The sequence below is a fragment of the Castor canadensis genome, chromosome 3 (genome assembly GCF_047511655.1).
Source record: "Castor canadensis chromosome 3, mCasCan1.hap1v2, whole genome shotgun sequence".
NCBI classification, from domain to species: Eukaryota; Metazoa; Chordata; class Mammalia; order Rodentia; family Castoridae; genus Castor; species Castor canadensis.
Window position 1 is genome coordinate 118,805,666 of NC_133388.1, and position 17,643 is coordinate 118,823,308.

Below are 17,643 nucleotides of genomic sequence, written 5' to 3' on the forward strand. Positions count from 1 at the left end.
AGTGTACAGTCCTTGACTCTTGGTGAATATGGAAAACATAGAGTTACTTACTTGAATGGGTGAAGATGGCTCTTTAATTTCTCTTGCCTTTTTACACCTTTCTCTTTATTGTAATAACTGCAGGCCAAAAGATTACAAAGTGAGTCTTTATAACCTTGCACTTCATCAACAGTTCATTTTATAAAAGGAAAGCAACATAGAAGCAGGCAGTTACTCTGTTGTTACTATTTCAGTTTAGTGGAACTGTTTTTTACCTTTTGCTAAATTTCCTGTCTATTTAACACTTAAAAGGGTGAGTTCAGCACAGCATACGGCAACACATTCATATTTTGCTCTATGTTGGTAAAAGAGGAACAAGTGTGGTGCTAGCCACTCAAGGTTGTATAAAAATGAGTTTAGAAAGTGGACGGAATGGGGGGAGCCATGCTCACCTCTGTTTACTGCAGCTGCACTCCTCAGGTTTTCTTTTCTTTAGGTGTCCCCTAACTTCTCTCAAATTCTTAATTTTATCTTGCAGAGCTTCAATCTGAAAAGTATATATTCAAACAATTACATTGTAAGATAAAATTTTCTGTGCAAATTAGCTTTCTTTCTATCTTTGTGTACTGTGTTCCCTTAATTATAGTTATCTGAGATGATAATTAATTTGGAAACAAGCTGGACATAGGCTACAACCAGTGTGTTACGGAGAAGCTTAACCAATGCCGCTTTTAAAACTGAGTCATTTTCTCAAAAACACAGCAAAAGATCAGTGAGACAGTCCCTGTTCCCTTCTCTTACTTTGTTCTGTTTTCAGCAGGACCATCACACAGTCGCTGGAGAAAGATACATAGCTTGATTGTTTTCTATTGCTTCATGTAATTATAAGAAAGATGATTTGTACACACACTGAGATTTGGAAATATATCTTACAAGCACAGTGTGATACTGATTTCTTTCTATTCGTTTATTTGTTTATTGGCAGTGCTGGGGATTGAACACGCTGGGGACTTGGGCATATGCTAGGCAAGCACTCTACTGCTGAGCTACACCCCCATTCCCAGTGCTGACCTCTTTATCAATATATGCCTTGTGGTCTTTCCAGGCTCTGGCTGATTGATACAGTTCTCTCTCACAATGGATCGTATCATTTGGAAGAATAAAGCACCTACAAAACAAAACAAACAAAACCTTAAGAAATAGGTTTACATTCTAAAGTTAGAAAACACAAGAGATAGCAAAGAGAACTTACTTACTATCCTTAACTCTACTATAGATACAAGCAGTGAGTTTGCCTGATCCCTACAAGACAGCGAATGAGAATGTGTCCTGGCTTTCGGATGACAAAGGATGGTTACCCTGCAAGGCAGCTTTTAATATTCATGTCTCCACAAACAGGTTGTGCTCCCAAACTCAAGTTTTGAAAGTGTGAGGAAATACACATGGGGAAAAAAAAAGGGTTTTTATAGTCACAATGTAAATGGCTTGTTTAAAGAAATGCAGAGTGAGAAGGAATAATTCATTGTGTCTTCAAAAAAAAAAAAAAAAAAGAAGAGTTTTTCTTAAGTACTCCACTAATGTGTCTTGTTGTTATTGTTTTATCTATTTATCTATTTTTGCCGTGCTGGGTATGGAACCCAGGCCCTCTTCCATGCTAGGCAAATGCTCTGCCATGGAGCTCTAGCTCCAGTTCCTTCATTAAGTTCTGAATCCCCAGGGATAGAGAGCAGGTGGGACTGGGGTCAGCCCCTAATGACAGAGAAACAAATCCTGGTCTAACTTTCTGAGGACCAGCCCAGAGATAAAAATCCTGGCTGAGCTCCCAGTAACCCGTGCCCTGAAAGTGATGAAACTAGAGAGAAAACAAAGATCTTGCTAATAAATTCAAGAAGAAAATATTTCTTTATCAAGAGAGTAAGTCAATTTTGGGAGAAACCAAAGAACCAAGCAAGTCTGTTAACGCTGTGGGTGAGTCACCTCCCTTCCCTGTCTGCGTGACTTCCAAGGCCTTCTCTGTTTGCCACCATCTGGGACAAGTTAGGCGTTTCCGTATCTAACATCCCTTCCTAACCCACTTGCCAATTTTCTAGAAGTTTCTTCAAGATTCATTGCCTCACTTGGGCTGTGTTTCATTTCTGAGGCCATGGCTGTGCCATGCTGTAAGCCACAGTGACCAAGCAGCGTGCAAGAGCCTCCACCAGTCCCCAAAACTGTTTTCATCTGCTTCTAGATGCCTACGAAGATTCCTGCCCCTTACTTAGGGGCAGAACTCCATGCTTGCTAAATCAAGATGTGATGAATTACTCTGGCTGGGTTCCCAGCTGATTAGCCTTCATGAAATTGAACTTGAAACACATGTCCAATCTACCATGCTATGGACCCCTCATTGCTTCCTGTGGTTATGTAGGTCAGTGCTCGGACACTGCACTGCTGAGTGCTGTCACATTTTGCAAAGTGAAAACTCGTGAACTCACTTGTGTGTCACATGGACAGTGGCGGGTGGGCCCACAGCATTGCTGCTGTCTACCAGCAACTCATCTCCATTGCCACCACTGGCAGCCTGGAGACCTCCCAACCCCCTGTGGCCTTCACCGTGACGCTTGGCAATGCTCCTGGGTTGCAACACTTGCAGTTCTTCTTCTTCCAGATTGATGTCATATATTTCACCTTCAAATTCAACAGACAAGGAACGGGTCTGCCGGGTGTGGACAAATCTGGGCTTATATTCTGGAAGTAAGGGAAAAATATGTTAATTTTGGTGACCAAATAGAGTTTAAGAGGGAGGAAACTCACCTGCCATGGTGAGTTCCTTGGAGAGGAACAAGCAATACAGGCTGCATTGCTTTGGACAGCACCCTGGAATTCACGGTGGGAGAGGCAAGCTCCTGTCCTGGCTGTGCCACCCCACAGCATTATAACGGATGTCATACTTCTCTGGGCCGCAGGCCTTTCATCCCTCAAGTGAGGGCTAGGGGAGCCTGGGTGATCTCTAAGGCCCTTTCTGCTGATGGCAGGCTGACTTGTACATTTACACTTAAGGCAATTTGTCTGGATAAAACTGTATTCTCAACAACGGTATTAATAGCATCTATCCCTTACTGAACTTTTGCTATGTTTTGTACACGTAATATTTACCACAAATCTATAGTCTTGAAAGATGGGTACTATTACAATAAATTCTTACATAAAAACTTAACAGATTGTCAAAACAGGCTCTTGAATCTGGTGGTACTGTCTTTATCCTATGAATAAGACAATTGAAGTTTTCTACATTAAAATGCATTTTGCAAGGTTACAGGATTTAGGACTGGAATTTCTCTGACTATAGTCCACCATGCCATTAGGCTGCTTTTTCAAAGAGGTGAATGCTCTAGACAATTTCTATTTGCACAAATATAGAGGATCGTGGTAAGAAAAATTACATTATTTTGAATGTTTGCATTTGCCAAGTGACTTTTCACACCTGGCAGGTAGAGGTAAGGCCAGATGCTTTCTGGTGAGCATGGAACATTGTCAAGTGCTGGTCAGGTCCTTGATAAGAACGTCAATGTGCAAAAATTGGCATGTATTTACCAGACACGCTGTGGAGGTAGTTATCCAGCCATAGCTCATATTTAGCCTGCTGCTAAAATCAGAAAAGAGGTGCACATGAGCAAGGGAATTAGAATTGTCAGGCTCTGTGACAGTTTCTCCATAGGACCCTGCAGTTTGCAGATGAAGGAGTGGCCTCCGTGACAGTGGCAACGGTCATTTCCATAAGTTCCATCATGACCAAAAAGAGGAAACCTTTCCTGCTCCCAAATGTACAAGATTCTACACTGTTTGAAAAAGCTGTCCTAGACTTCTGTTTGTGCCAAACACTGAAAAATTCATGTGTTTTATGATTAGTGCTGGAAAGAGATGTCTAACATTCTAGAAAAGAGGGCACCCCCTACTTCTAAGCTGAACTTTCATAAATCACTTTTATTCAAGGAGAATGTCAAGGGACCTTGTTCCTTGTTGATTTTAAATTTGATATTCTTGCATGAATAATTTAAACTGGGATTTTCTCTCAGGAAGAAAGAATATTTTCTGAATCAGTGGGTCTTACTCTTTTGGGTTATGGACTCCTTTACAAATTTGTTGAATGTTACTAACTTTGAGAAAAAAATGTGCATATACTCAAAGAATGTACTCAACTTTGGATGAAACACCAGGGATCCATGACCCTAAAGACCATCTTGTCCAGCATAAAAATATCTGTTCTAAGGACTCCCATGATTCTCTTAGATGGTTTAGTCTCCAAGTCTTGGAATTTAATGTAATGTATGTCGCTTATTTCCAAAAGCTTATCGAACAATCACCCCACAAATTGGGCCAGTTTTTGTATTATTCCACCAGATGGCACTAGACTCATTTTCAGTGGAAGGTGTCTGCTGACTCTCACATTTAGACAACCATAGGTATCTTGTATCTCAAGGCTGCCGGGTAGTTTGTATGAAGAAAATGCTAGGCAGTGCATTTCATATTGAATTTGACTAGTTTGACCCTGCCAATCAACAAGATTCAGTTGTCTGACAAAATTAAGATATACACATGCATTGTTCTAAATCAGATTAAAACATGACTTTTAAAAGGTGCTTATGCTTTTCATCTTAAGTTAAATGCACTCACATGATACCTTGGATTAATTTTTTAAAGAGTGATTTAGACAGATAAATCAAGACATTAATTAACTTGAAGGTAAAATAAAACAGACCTAAACTATACTCTTTACCCTTTGGAATAGCTATTTTAGAGCTCTTTAATATGTGCATATGTTTTGCATCTGGTGCTTTTACTAAATGTATTTTCATTCTATGCTTAGGTGAAAACATTTACAAAGTAAAACTTCAAATTAATCTTAGCTTTCTCATTTTAAACAAAACAATGATTTGCTTTTTTGCTGGAAAACTCTATATTGGTAGTATCTCCACTGTGGAAAGGGCTGGTCACAAGAGAATGGCTTACTTGGAGTCCCCTGGTTTCTCAGGAACTGCCTTTGACTCTTCCTCTGGCTTCGGCTGGGGCGATAACCAGACTCCCTGCAATTGCACTCTCTGTCCTTGTCATGGAAGCCTCGAGAGTAGAGGTTGCTCTGCCGGACGGTGAGCATGTCGCTGGGTCCTTTGCACTTGTGAATTCGAAGCTTGCCCGATGTGTCCTCAATGCACTGCCACTTCTATAGAAGCCAACAGGAAAGCAGTCACGATTTGGGTCCAGGTGTTATTTGTTAAGGAGTTCAGCCTTAGTTTTTTTTAGAAGCACTGGCAATATCATCACAGAGCATGAATGAAGAAAGACAAGGTTTTAAGTGACCTGCGATAGCTTCACTCTCAGTTGTTTCTTTCACTGCAGGCAACAGAGATGACAATGGAATCACTGGAAATCAGAACTACCTCAATGACTCTGGAGCCCCAAACTGACCTATGAATCCTCAGCACCCAGACTAAACAGTCCTGAATGGAACATGGAAAAGTCCTTAGTTCCCTAAGACACAGGGCACAGCTGTCAGGGCACTTTGCACCAGAAACTCCTCCCCCTACCTCCCCACCTCCAGCCCCAGCCCTGGAAAAACAAACTTGGCTGCTTTGTTCTCTGCCCCTGAATTTCTAATGCTAGCCAAGGCAGAGTGGCACATGAGAAAGACAGAGATGAGTTTCATGAGTCCATCACAGGCCGAGTGAACACTCTCATACTCCAGACTTTGTACCCTTGTCAGGTTTGTTCCGTCTTGTCCTTCTAGGAGCTCTGCACGTGCTGCAGTGTGTGAGCACACTCCCAGGGGAAGACACCCCGTTCCCAGCAGACACATGGGGGAGCTCACACTGCGGTTTTTACTTTGAGACTTCAACCACACCTGCTGTGAAGGCTGCAGGTTCCCCTCCAAAGAAGTGGGATGCTGCATCAGGGCTGGGTGTCTCCTCAGGGTTCCTGGGTTGAAATACTAGCGCTTCACCCTAGGAGGCACCACCACATTAAAGACCCAAAAAACCTCTTTTACTTTTCATTTCCCTTCCCTTTTCCTCCCTAATGTATTAATTTGGGAGGCAGGAAGAATACTGGCCTTAATTTGAAGTGGTCACATCGATACAACAAGGTACAAGCTGACAAACTGTAGTGATGTCAAACTTGTATCTTCTTCCTCCTTCCATATCTGAGTATCACCTGGGTATTACTATGTATTGATACTTTTCTTTAAATGCACACATTTTTAAAGTGTGGACAACGCAATGATGTTTGCACTGTAAAATGGTGTGTTTATTACATCACGTGTTTTTAACAAAATGGTGCATGTTCGTTTATGCAACATTGAAAAGGATCTCCTACCCACCTGTTGTGCCAATACCATACTTTGGGTAACATCTTGGATATAAAGTCTCCAAATGCAAGGTAAAGTTTGCCCATGGATCCCAGGTGGCTTCATCAGAAGACAAAGGAAATTTGTGAACAAAATGGCACAGAAACATTCATAGTGAGCTAGAGATACAGCACCACTGTTTAAGGATCACCATCATTATTTGTTAAGCCACCATCATTATCTGTTAAGGGAGTTGCATGTCTTCAATATGTATTAAAATTATCAGCTACTTTTAGGCTTCTACTGTGAAATTCCCAAATCCCAGATAAACAGAGCTCACTTTATGATTTCACTTTAGCCCTCTACCTGTCTGGTGTTATAGGACTTGTTTATTTCAAGCCATAGTAAGTTATGATCTTCTTTTGGTGCTTTCCTAGAATGTCTTGACTGTTCAACATCTTCACCCAAAGAAACAGGAGCTCAAGACACAGGCAATTAACTACTGACCAAGCTTTGAAAAAGCAACACAAACAAGAATAGTCAAAGGATGAAGTTGGAGACGATTTAACAGAAAGAAAAGAGAAGAAAATGTGAAGTCAGCCAGACATGGTGGTGCACAACTGAAATTCCAGCACTCAAGAGATGGAGGCAAGAGGATCTCAAGTTAGAAGCCAGCGAGGACCCCACAGAAAGATCCCATCTCAAAAACAAACAAACAAACAAACAAAAAAGTGAAGGCTACTTGTTTAGGCACAAAGGAGTTATGTCACATGAGTGCCTCAAACTTGGCTGGACACTGGGATTTTCAGAAGCCCCCCCAAGTGATTATAATGTATAGCCAGGGATTAAAGTCACTACTTTACCATAGCGACTGCTTCACCATAGTGACTGCTTCCTGGACCTCTTTGCAGCTAGAGTCCGTGGGGGAAGGCAGAAGGGTTATAATTGGATCTAAATAGCTCAGACATATGAGTTTGACAAGGATGTAGGCATTTGTGGGAGTGCTGTGTACAAAGAAAGGTGTGTCTGGAAAGGTGTTGATGTAACTGGGTCAGAAATGACTCGAGCTGCACAGATAAACAGAATCAGCGCACTCATCCGTCGGGACATGCCTTGTTGAAGAGCAACACTTTCCTTGCTCCCTCTCCACAGTTCGCTGACAAGTGACACAGATGTGGCTGCAAATGGCATGTGACCTTTTCCAGGGTTCTGCTATTGAATGTAGAGGTCACGATTTCCAGGCCTGGTTTTGTGACATGCATAGATTTTCCAATTATCTTAAGAAGGTGTTCTGAGAAATGTTCTCAGAAGTTGAAAGACAACTCCACTAAGAAGTCACTACATCCCATATAGAATTCTCACTGGTGAAAAGTGTTGCTGAAATAGACAACTTCTTCAAAGTTCCCAAAATCTGGGAATAGTAGTGCCTGAGTGTTTCTGTTTATGTCTACATCTACCTTAATTGTAGATGGTTTAGAACTTATCCACTCACCCGGGCAAGCTCTACCTCCAGCATTTAAAAACAGAGGTGACTGCTTACTGCCTGTTGTAGAAAAAGATGTGACTTGTGAACTCACAATTCACAGCCATGTAAAAGTTTAAGAAGTGCTCTACTGTCTACCACACAGACAAACGTGGCCAATTTCACTCTCGAAAATGAATGGCCTTAGGTCTGTTTGTGGTTCCAATTGACATCAACTTTGGTATAAATATAAATTTTATTTGTAAGACAAGGTCTTGGGTTCAACTGATCCTCTGACTCAGCCTTCTACAGTTGGGATTATAGGCATATGCCACCATGCTTGGCCAAGTACTACTTTTTTAAATCACAGGAATTAGAGCAAAACCTTTCTATACTTTCATAGCCACAGCACGTTTAAAAATCTGTTGTTTTTTTTTTTTTTATGGGAGGGGGGGTTGGCCCAGAACAGCTGATGGTACAAGTAGATTCCTGGAGGTATAGAGGTATAGACAGAATTTTTAGTAACTTAGTCTATTTGGAGTCCAATCCATTTTCCCTTGTTGAGTTTCTGTGGGATAGAGATGAAGGGAAAGAGTACTTCCTTCCTGAAGAGTGAATTTAACCACACTGGTCCTATCTATGAAGCAAAAGATTTATCTTACAAGTCAAATATACATACATATATGTATACCCATACACACTACAAATATACATAGAGCTACAAACATATGTGGATAAAGCAATAGCCATTTACAAAAATGTCAATTATTTTCTCTGCCAAGACCCTATTAGATAAAGTACTTAGCTAGAGGCTTAAAAGGTCTTCTTAGTGGCAAGCATACTAAGAATTGCAATGAAATATAATTACCACACACTTGCTATAGTCATTTTAGTGTTCCATATCATGACAATTTTTATGACTATGTATTAAAACCTTGAAGTGGCTACTAAAGTGATTTTAGTTGGGAGAATTTATAGATGGAGGCAGAGAAAAAGAATTTCTAAAAGAAGTACTCTGAAATCAACATGGTGAGCCATTTAAATGGTCAAAATAAAGAGAAGAGGTAAGTTTGCCTTGGGGAAGTGTTCTGGGGAGCAGGTGGAGGCCCACAGGGGAAGCACCTGCTAAAGGAACATAGAGTCAGCTTCAGGCATGAGCTGTGTTCCATGAGCACCCTTGTACAAGTACAGTTGTCACATTGACTTGCTTTTATCTACGGTCTTGAAGTTTACCGGTAAATCAGCTAATTGCCCAATCCAGTTATCTCAATTTTCACTGACCATTCACTCCTGTAAATTCCTTTCCTATGCCCTGGGCCTATGCCATTTCAAATTCTCCTCCTGTATCAGTGGTTTAGTACATATTTATCTGACAAATATTTCCGCACATCCACTGTTGACAAGGTCCTGGATAAAATTATTTAAATAATTTCTTCACTTGCCATTTTATTTTGCCCTTTCCACCTACACTGGAACATGGAATTAGGGGCAAGGGTCATGTCTCATATTCCTTGATTGTCCCCAGAAGTTGGCTTAATGGGGGAATCCTCCATTAGGTAATTGTGTATTCGTGTTTTTGAATGATTATATCTGTCTGTGAATAAATAATGCCTGGTGAAGAAGAGAAGGATGGTTATTTTGGTACAAGAATATGAGTGTGTGGTTCGTTTGATGGAATCAAACCAAATGAGAAATGTTCAATATGTCAAATGCTTTTCCAACGATTTCATTCATCATCATCTTTTCCTCCACCACCACCATCATCATGGTCTACTGAACTCTGACTTGATGCCAAAACTGGTCTAGAGCACATTCTGTGAATTCATTCATTCAATCCTTACAACTACCATAAAAGGCTGCCACCATTCATATATTGGGGCAAAAATGTTCCCTATACTCTGTCTTGGATTTCAGAATTGTTTTATTGCAGTGGCTTGAAGGAAAATTCTGGACTTTCAGACTAGAAAAGAATGGCATTTCATGGTATCTGCTTTATCATCTTATTCTATGGTCCCAAGCAAAGCAACTGTGCCAGCTAAGCCTTGGTAAGGTCATGGCCATTAGAGACAGCACACTGGGAGAAGTCAGCAAAGGCAGCTGCATCATTCCTGGTTTTTCTTATACACACTACTGTATTTATTATTTAAAGAATTAGAGGCAATGTGAATTTGGTGAGTGGTAGCCATTGTTAATGAATACAGATATTGGGGTTTGGGTTTTGCTGCTAACTCTATGACTTTGACCAAACTGCAGAAATCTCTTGTTCTTCCAGACTCTACATCTGGTAGACTAACACTTGCTTCTTCTGGCCTCAAGGATCTGTTATGACAATAAACTGCTGAGAGCCTGGAGTTTTGAGAACATGTACTATATGAACCCAGATGTGGTATCATAACTGACTTTTGGAAATGGTTATGTAACCTGTGGACAACTTAGTATCTCCTGGTCACATATTGTATGTAATAATTATTAATCAGTGGAGGATACTGTGTTTTTTGTTTGTTTTTATTTTGAGACAGGTTTTCACTATGTTGCTCAGGCTGGTCTTAAACTCCTGGGTTCAAGCAGTCTTCCTGCCTCAGCCTCATGAGCACAGCCCTACAGGCATGAGTCACCATGCCAAGAAGGCCACGACCTTGAGTCACACGGACTTGATTTGAACTCAAACTTCTCACTCTTTTAGCCAGGCTTTGTTCAACTTGTTATCCCAACTGAACTTGTGTCTTCATATAAACAATGGAAATGCCTAGCACATTAGATGATGATACAACTCTGGCTACTTCTCCTTTCTGATGTAGCCAGTAGGTAATCACTATAGTTTCCACATCTGGAATTGCAAATATTCCCCCACTGCTTATGGATATTCTCATTTATACCCACTTAGGCCCATTTTCATGAGTAAGAAACCAAAAATTTGGCTATGTATTTTTCAAATGTACACTAGAATAAAAACAGCATTGGTTCCATCCTTCTGTAAGTGTCCTCCAGGATCAGAAGACCCAGGAGACATGTCTACAAGCCATGCCATGCTTTACCCAGGACTCAAGGAGCAGGTTGTCAATTTTTGGCAAATTAACAATTCTGGCTAGATCTTACCGGTAAATGTCTTTTTAATTCATGCTCTGCAGGTGGTCACAAAGGGTTGGAGGCATATAAAGTCAGAGGAGTAAGTTTTTGATGAGAACATTGATTCTGCAGTTAACAGTTGATATACTTAACAAATTACACTCTAATTTCCCTCACAATACTGTCAGTTTGCTTAATGCTAGCTCCTTACAGGTTTTTAAGCAAATCTCTGACTCTATATTGATACAAGAGTAGAAAGGCAAACTAAATTGTAAAGACTCTGGAATTTAACAACTCAACAAAAGGACATGACAAATAAAAACAAATCAAGCTGCTTTTTTTCCTGTGAAACGCCAGAGAAAATATAAAATACACTTCAAAATTGGAAGCCCAGGGAATTTCTTTTTTATCTAAGTCCTATTTAAGGAGAAAGAAGAGGAAAACAAAACAAAACAAAACAAAAAACAATACAATGGTGCTCACTTGACATTTGTGGTTCTCAACTCTGGCTGTTCAAAGGAACCATCCAGGAGCTTGAAAGAAAGCCGACACCTGCCTTCCCCTCCCCAGTGGTTCTGATTTAATTTGTTTGGGATGAACTTGAACACTGGCATTTCTGAGGGTGCCTGTGAATTCTATTGTGCAGTAGGGGCTGAGAACTCCTGCCCTAGGTGTGTGAGTAGCAATTGCCATCAACAGAAAGGCCATTTGTGATTCTAAAGGGAAAATGCACTTACCTGCTGCAGAGGCACTGTTAAGGAAGGGAGTGTGAAATGGGAAGGAAGAGCTGTAGGTTCGCTAAAGATTTTTGGACCAAAATGTCTCTATCAGGAAAATTATATCTTTGAGCTAGAAGAATTCTAAGACTACTTCTAACTTGGACATTCTCTGATTCTAGGCCTGGGGTTCTTAATCATGTTTACAAACCACAATGCTTCCGCTTAGCCTTCATGCACTGTAATAGGATCCGTCTGGGAGGAGGCAGTGCATCTCTAGCTTTCAAACCCCCCTCCCCCCCCACACTGATAATTCAATGAGCAGCCAGAATTGAGCATTGCAGATCACTCGTTCATTCTCTGTTGAACAAAAAAGTCATTTAAAACAAAAGGTGAAATTTTTGTGTGTGTGAGCATAGTATGTGTGTATATAAACATGCCTGGGGTGTAATGCCTAGCTGAGAGAGTGGTGGGAATTCACACTTTGTCTTGGATTAATTCAGAAACATGGAAGCAATGCAAACACATATGTCCATGTTGTCTTAATTGGTCCCCGCTGGTTGTTCTGTACATAGTCAAGGAGTGATGCCAAGCGTCTGGGATTCCAGCCCATTCTAATTCCCTGTTAGCTTCATAGAAATAAAAACAACAGGTATGAGCACCTAGAGCAATAGCAGCACTCAACATTGAGACCTGGCTCTCACTAGCACTTTACATGAATAAAGATTAATTTTCTCCCCTTTAGAGACAGAAAAGCTGAGGCTCAGGAGAATGGACTCAGCTGGAAATAGAGGCTACCATATTCCAACCCAAGCCTTTTGATGTTCAATTCCCCTTTCCTTTATTTATTCTATGTCATGGATCCACAAGGACTCTACCCAGATGTCTAGGTGTTGATGGGAGGAGCCACACACTCTCTTTGTGGATTAGGAGTAAAGAGAATGGAGTGATTTTTTTCCTCTAAACACCACAAAGAGTCAAACCTAAGACTTAGCTTCCTTAGAGTGAAAGCTCCTAGCATTGGTGAGAGGGAAGATGAGCAGGACATAGTCCAGGTGTGAAGCCAATGTCAAGAGAGTGAATTCCAAGCAAGTCAGTTCCAGCCTCAGCTGTCACCTTGATTCTGAGCAACACAATCGCATTGTTCTGGACTCTTTTTAATCAGTGATACTGTTGCCAAAAAGTAATCTTCAAAGTGGCCAGAAAGAAAGAGCAAAAGGCCAAGAGGAGGATGGTATAGAACACAAAGGAGCTATCAGGTTTGACCTACAGACTTCATAGCTTCCTTGAAGTGGCAAAAAATTTTACTAAAGTTGTCAGATTCTTAAGCTATATCTTGAGCACAGCAGTAGGTGAGAACAAATGTGCTTCAGGACCACCTGGATGACTTGTTCAAACAGATTCATGGGCAGCACACCCATAGCACCAGATTCAGTAGGTCTGGAGTGGCCAGAGAATCTGCAATTTTTTTTTTTTTAATTTTGCAATCTATCTGATTTCTGCCTCCCCTGCAGCTAGGATTACAGACAGGCATGTACCACCATATCCAGCTGGAAATTTGCATTTCTGATGAGTTCTTGGTGATGCTCATCTTGCTGGTCTGTGGACACACTCTGAAAATCATGAGATTACAGTAACTATTCACTAATGCCATGGACATACTGAAGCTGGAGGCAACTGGATATGCTCTCCAGGTTCTCACCTATGCTGGAGACTACTTCTGCCCAATTTTTTAAAAATCATATATTAAAAATACACACACACACACACATCATTGAGCACTAGTCTAATTCTTTGTTCCACTAATTTAGGCACTGTTAAGAGAGAATAGTGCTGACATTCTTATACACTCTTATGATAGAGTATAAATTCAGACTGATTCACAGAGAAATAGAGGAAAGTTCCAGAGAGTCAGATATAAAACTGTTTCACAGGAGTAAAACAGTTTAGAAAAAAGTGAAAAGCAAAATTAAGTTTTTAATACTGTTAGCATGCAGCATGTAAGTGCAAAGCTTGTGTCAAAATACCATAATCTACTTTACACTACATTTGCCCTTTAGGACATATATTAAAATTTCAACACAAGCCATATGGAAAGATCTGTAAAGCTGCATACTGAAAAATAGGTAGAGAGTATACCTTATTCCCAGATGGTTGTCATACTCACCACTTAGAGGGCTCAAATAGCAACAAGACCACCAATTTGTATAAGACATATTTAACACTGAACAATTCCAACTCCTGAATAAAAGTAAATTAGCCTATTGAGGCTCACTCATAAAGACTATCCTAGGGCTACGAAACAATTCTGAGGTTTTATGCATAATAATACTTAGAGGTTCCATAAGAAAGATTTGAAGACTTCAAATTAAAATGTAATGAATAGATCTAAGCTTCTAGAAAATTAAGACTTACTAGAATAACATGAAGGCCTGATTTTATCCCTTCCTTCAACAGCTTGCCCTCCCCCCTGTTGTATTTCAAAGGAATCTGTGCACAAAAAAGCATGAGGAGACAGAGTTAGGGTCAATGTGTTTATTATGATTGTGTATTCAATAAGCTGGTACCATATAATAAGAGTGTAATGAATGAGGCCCTTTTGGTAACAACTGGGTGACCCATTTCATGTGTCTGATAGCTTGAACTACTGTTTGCTCATCTGTGAACATCTAGAGGTCAGAGGAAAAAACCCTCACACAAGATTGCAACTCCTCTTTACCTAATGCAACTTGCCTTAGAAGGCAAAAGTGACCTGTGCTTTTTAATCAATCAACTCCCATCTGGATCCAGGTTCCCCACTAAGACAGGGGTGACACTAGAAAGATGTGAGGGTTAAATCACACAAGCACATTAAAAAATCCTGCATACTGTGCCTTACATATGATAAATGCTCATAAGCATTTCACTTTCCTCTGATTTTGTTCTTTCCTCTCTCATCATGATGCATTTTCTTTCAGCTTATAAAGATTTCCTTTTAGTTAGCACAGATTTCAATCAAGAGTGTTTATAATTAGGTAGGTGCCAGTGGCTCGTGCCTGTAATCCTAGCTACTTGGGAGGCTAAGATTGGGAGGATTAAGGGTCAAGGCCAGCCCACACATATATTCATGACACCCCTATCACCAACCAAGAGCTGGGCATGGTGGTGTATGTCTATCATCCCAGGCACAGCAGGAAGTATAAAATAGGAAGTCTGCAGTTCAGGCTAGCCTGGAGACCCTATCTCAAAAATAACCAGAGCAAAAAGGGCTGCCGGCATGGTGGTAGGGCACCTACCTAGCAAAGGCAAAGCCTTGAGTTCAAACCCTGGCACCTCAAAAAGAGTGTTTAAAATCATTAGTGTTCACATGTTCTCACTGTCCTTAGAAGTAGTGTTGGCCAGGCACTGGTGGCTCACACCTGTAATCCTAGCTATTCAGGAGGCAGAGATCAGGAGGATCATGGTTCAAAGCCAGCCCTTTGCGAGACCCTATCTCAAAAATACCCAACACAAAAAAGCACTGGCAGAGTGGCTCAAGGTGTAGGCCCTGAGTTCAAACTCCAGCACCACAAAAAGAAAAGAAAAAAGAAAAAAAGTAGTGTTAATTCATCATATGGTATTTCTTTCATTCTTACTGATTGTAGCTGGAATTCTAAGCAGCTTCAGATTCTATAATAGTATTTCTATAAGGAAGAAGAATCATTTGAAATATTTGATGTCAGGAAGTTTGGGAGCAGAGGTAGAAATTATAAACATTCAGAATGTAGTTTCCCTTGTCATTTCCCAATTCAGGATACAGATTCTGTCCCCCTGGTCTGTGATAAATGACATCTGGCTTTACCCTAGGGTGGGAAGTCTCCATCCTGTCTTTCAAGGTAATTCACTGCTCAGAGGCTCAGCATCCACACATGCCTTGTTTTAGTGGCTTCTCAACCACTGTTTGACGATCAGTTAACAGGAGCCCCCAAACCTCCTCAGATGGAACCAGTGTCTTCTAGCATAGAAGCCTTTCTGAGGGCACCATCACTGTTAACTGGAGAGGGCCCAGGTAGTGATGAGGGGGCCCCAGCTTGGGCCAGTTAGAAAATTCTGTCAGTGGAGAAGTATCACAGTGAGTTTGCCCTTGTGATCATGTGAAAAGCTTATATGTTGAAAATCTTTTAAATTAGAAGTGGAGAACACACAAGTGATAGTAAAGAAAAGCAATGTCACTCACCTGCCCAGGCTGCTCACAGGCTGTCTGGTACCTGGCCTGCTGGCATAGTTCCTTGACCCTTTCATATTTGGGCAAGTGGTTTGACTGTTGCATATTCTTGCTGGACTCTTCCTTCTTTCGTAGAAATTTGCTTTGACAGAAAGGGAAAAGCTTTGTATGTGAGAAGTGATCTGAATTACCTTTTCTGAATCCTGTCTGTTCTCTTTTTATTCCGTCACATGACTCCACAGTCATGTGGAGCAAGACGGATAGATGTTAAGGCTCTGTCCATAAGAGTCCAACATTTGTTGGGTCCTTTGTGAAAATTACAAGCTGGGTTTTGTGAAGATGTATAGTCAGGATAAGAAGAATCACCACCCCATCCTCACTCCCAAAGCATTCATTTCAAAACTTTGGGCATAATGTTCAGTTTTACATATTTAGAGCTCTTTTTGTTAACAAAAAAAATTACATAAATGCTTTACTCTTTCTGGATTTATGTAAAGGGAAAAACATGGCAATCGGTGTTATGAATCAAAGGGAGAAACCCAGAAGTGACTATGGAAATAATTACAATGGCATAAATTTAGATATTTAAAACTATGAAAAGCACGTAAGGAAAATAGGTAGAAAGTAGGGTACCAGTCAAGCCTTGGAGGCCACATGGAGAAGGCCTTGGGAGGATGGGTGAGAAAGCCAACTGATTGGTCTGATTAGAAACCAAGACACAGAAGTGCAACAGCAAATCTATACCCATCTAGAGACTTTGGTCCCGTCTGATGAGAATTTATTTTTTATAATTCTGATTAGTTACTTTGCTGGCCAGTAGAGAGTAAGTAGCAAATTATTCAATTTTGCAACTAGGCTTGTGAAATCTGCATGCTTAGTAAACCAAAATAAGGAGGAAAAATATACCCAACAGGGAAAGTTGCCCACTGGGACTGGTTCCCAGAAGCACCCCAGGAACCAATAATTACCCTCTTTCCACTAGGAATGTATCACGCCAAATTTTGGCCTTCTTGTTTGTTCGAAACCTGAAAGCAAAATAATAATATTTACCGTTGGCATCTGGACATTTTTCCAAATAGATCTGTGCTAACACTTATTTAAAGAAACACCTCTCATTTCCTGCGGACGCTGACCGTCTCCCATCAATGTGTTACTCACAAGCAATAAAGGAAGGTAAGTTTAGGGCGGTCCTCACAGGCAAAGAATACTTTGCCTCCACTTTTTTCAGCTACTGGCTGGCTCTGGGCACCAGTTAAGAGTTCAGTGTGCTTGGGACTGGCTGAGAGAAGGGGTTTTGACGAACCTGTTACCCGGCTTTTCCAGGTCCAGAAGTTTGAGGACAGACTTGCCATCCACATCGGGTGGTGTATCGAGTCCTGCAATATCCAGGATCGTAGGGGCCAGGTCGATGTTAAGAACAATCTGTGGGACTCTGCAAAGAGACAGACAGTTACAGCCCAGACGCACAGCCAGCAGAGGTGGCATTTTAGGACTTCTTTTCCACAGCTGCGACTCGCTGGCCTTCAACTCTTCTCGCCCTCTCATCTGGTCTCCTAAAGGTGGGTGATGACATTTGGTCAGCAGCAATGGCACTGAGCAAGATTAATTACTCTCACGGGGGGGTCAGCCTGGAGAGATACCCCACACCCTGGTGCTCTGGCCACACAGCCAGACAAGATGCAGACTGATTCATGGTTTCTGTATAGGATGGATGTTTTTTTCCTAAAACCCAAAACCCAACAGTCTATACCTAAAATTCCTCTGCTGAATAGGCCTTTAAAGTCAATATTCTAACAAAGGGCACCAGGTTTCAGAGTTGACTCCAATTCAGTGCTACCATGTCTTTCAAACATAAAACTTTCTAACTAGATATGACAATTCTCAAAAGGTTCCAATGATCTTGAGATAGATAACATTT

The 17,643-nt window shown here is 40.9% G+C and overlaps 1 protein-coding gene across 18 annotated transcripts in view; it reads right to left on the reverse strand.

The window, feature by feature from the left end:
* The window catches only part of Sulf1 (sulfatase 1), a 154,989-nt gene that overhangs the window by 18,126 nt on the left and 119,220 nt on the right, over nt 1-17,643 (reverse strand). For all 18 annotated transcript variants that reach the window (XM_020182619.2, XM_074068557.1, XM_074068559.1 and 15 more), the window contains 8 exons: nt 17,029-17,157; nt 16,694-16,750; nt 15,738-15,867; nt 4,969-5,179; nt 2,454-2,706; nt 1,051-1,147; nt 432-526; nt 52-117 (listed from right to left, as the gene is read on the reverse strand). In XM_020182619.2, the coding sequence (XP_020038208.2) occupies nt 52-117; nt 432-526; nt 1,051-1,147; nt 2,454-2,706; nt 4,969-5,179; nt 15,738-15,867; nt 16,694-16,750; nt 17,029-17,157 (1,038 nt within the window). The remainder of the gene's footprint in view (nt 1-51; nt 118-431; nt 527-1,050; nt 1,148-2,453; nt 2,707-4,968; nt 5,180-15,737; nt 15,868-16,693; nt 16,751-17,028; nt 17,158-17,643) is intronic.